The 2,013-nt window shown below is 34.6% G+C and overlaps 1 protein-coding gene across 1 annotated transcript; it reads right to left on the bottom strand.

Annotated features, from left to right (window-relative positions):
- Positions 1-725: 725 nt before the first annotated feature.
- LOC129916483 (60S ribosomal protein L24) lies at positions 726-1,534 on the bottom strand. Its single transcript, XM_055996475.1, has 3 exons — positions 1,458-1,534; positions 1,245-1,320; positions 726-1,185 (listed from the first exon to the last, which is right to left on the bottom strand). The coding sequence occupies exons 1-3, from the start codon at positions 1,460-1,462 to the stop codon at positions 796-798; spliced, it is 471 nt and encodes a 156-aa protein (XP_055852450.1). The 5' UTR covers positions 1,463-1,534; the 3' UTR covers positions 726-795.
- Positions 1,535-2,013: the final 479 nt, after the last annotated feature.

The following is a 2,013-nucleotide window of genomic DNA, read 5'->3' as shown; positions in this document are numbered from 1 at the left end:
GTAAAGTTATTTTTTTATAGGCTTCAAAAGACGCTTTTGTGAGATCTTTGTTGGTTTGTAACAGATATGTCATAGCCCCATAGCCAAGGGGTTAATTTTATTTTGTATAGCAATTCAACACTGACAATGTTTGTAGCCACGTTTGTTTTAAAATAAAGTTTTCAACTAATTAGGTTAACATATTATTATTAATTATTTTCTTATTTTATTTTTTTTTATTTGAAAAATCATGAGATTTAATGAGTTCATGAGATGGGGGCAGCAAATTATGGGAATCATGATAAATCATGAGGTTCGACATCACTGATAAAAGCCTTTGGGAGTACGAATGCAACGTCATACAGTGATTGAAACATTTGAAGAGTCAAATGTTTGTCAAATGAATTTGCAACTGAGCTTTTTCTTATTTAAATAGTTAGATTATGCCCACTCCACACAAATAATAATTTCTCGAATACAATTTTGCGGTTTTGCGTATTTTTATATCCCGACGAGACTCTCAATTACACTATCTCGAACCTCATAACAGCTAATAAAAATGCTAATTCTCCATCAAAACATATTCACAGCTTTGACAACGAAAAAATAACATAATTAACAACCAAATCCTCAAAAAAATATTATCAAAACTTATTCTTTTACACATCTTTCACAACAACAAAAATAACAATGAAAAACCAAATACAACAGTAAAAACGACGATACTTTATAAAAAGAAACTCGGATTTGATGTTTACTATTTTTTAATTCACCGACACTTTTCCATATAAAAATGAAGTCCCTAGAAAATGCTTATTATCGCTTTCCACCAACCCTTGGAGCCGACTTTTGTGAAACCTTAGCTGCTTTTTGCTTTGGTGCAGACTTCACCTTGGCTGGTGCTGGAGCTGTAGCCTTCTTGGCAGCTTTTGTGGCGCGTTTTTGTTCCTTGGCAACTTTAATAGCTTGATCCCGCTGGGCTTTGCGCACTTCTGGTTTCATGTTACGCTTGGCCATGATTTCGGCCAATGAAGCGCCAACAATAGCACGTTGGAACTTTTGTGTTCTACGGGTGCGCTTCTTCTTAAGCTCTTCCTCAATACCCTTTTTGTGTTTGCGTCTGTAAAGAACGGTCCAAGTCACTCTACGGGGATTGCGCTTCATCAAAAACGAACGCTCGCATTTCTTATCGAGAAAAGTGAAGGTCTATGAAATAAAAAATTTTATTAAACATATTTCACGTAAATCAAAACAAAATTGATTACCTTTCCGTCGATCTTGACCATGGTTTTCCCATGGCCGGGGTAAATTTTATACCCGCTGAATGAACACAAGCCGATTCTAAAATATTGAGAAAATTAAAAGTTAATTCCAAACATATTTCAACATAGAATAAATTGAAGTAAATAATTCTTGAGAACATCCAAGGATTACATTAGAAATTATGAATTTTAATTTTATATTAGATATATACGTACTTCATACTGCGGTTGTTGTTAAAAGAAAGAAACGGAAATGGGCGATACAATGACAGCTGTCAGATTGTCTTCTCTTCCAGTTTTGTGCGCCATCTAGTACCAAAAAAAGTAATCTATCGTACAGTCATGGATGTATTTAATTATATAAATAAACGATTCACGGGTACAGTAACGGCCACATTAGCCCTGTTCCATTGGAGGTACCCTTCAAGCAAGAAAACGGAGTCCAGAAAAGACGGTCCGACCTCCGACCGAGAAAAGTGGGGTTGCACTCACACACTTGCAACTTTTTGTGTATGAACACAAAGTCTAAGAGAATCGTGGTGAAAACTGAGAAAAGGAAAAAAAAGTAGACAGACATAGCCAACAAGAGCAAAAGCGTCATTTTGTTATTTTTTGTTGAAGTGTTTGGTCGCGTCGTGTCTCGTGTCGTTGTTTGTATAATGTTAGTTTATTAATTATAAACAATTTTATTAAATTATAAACAATATGGAAAACAAAAAAGGTATGTTTTATATATCGCTCAAAGTGTTTGGGTTAAAATGTTGTTTCTTCT

Source organism: Episyrphus balteatus, chromosome 3, assembly GCF_945859705.1.
Source record: "Episyrphus balteatus chromosome 3, idEpiBalt1.1, whole genome shotgun sequence".
Taxonomy (NCBI): domain Eukaryota; kingdom Metazoa; phylum Arthropoda; class Insecta; order Diptera; family Syrphidae; genus Episyrphus; species Episyrphus balteatus.
This window is presented reverse-complemented; position numbering and strand designations above follow the sequence as displayed.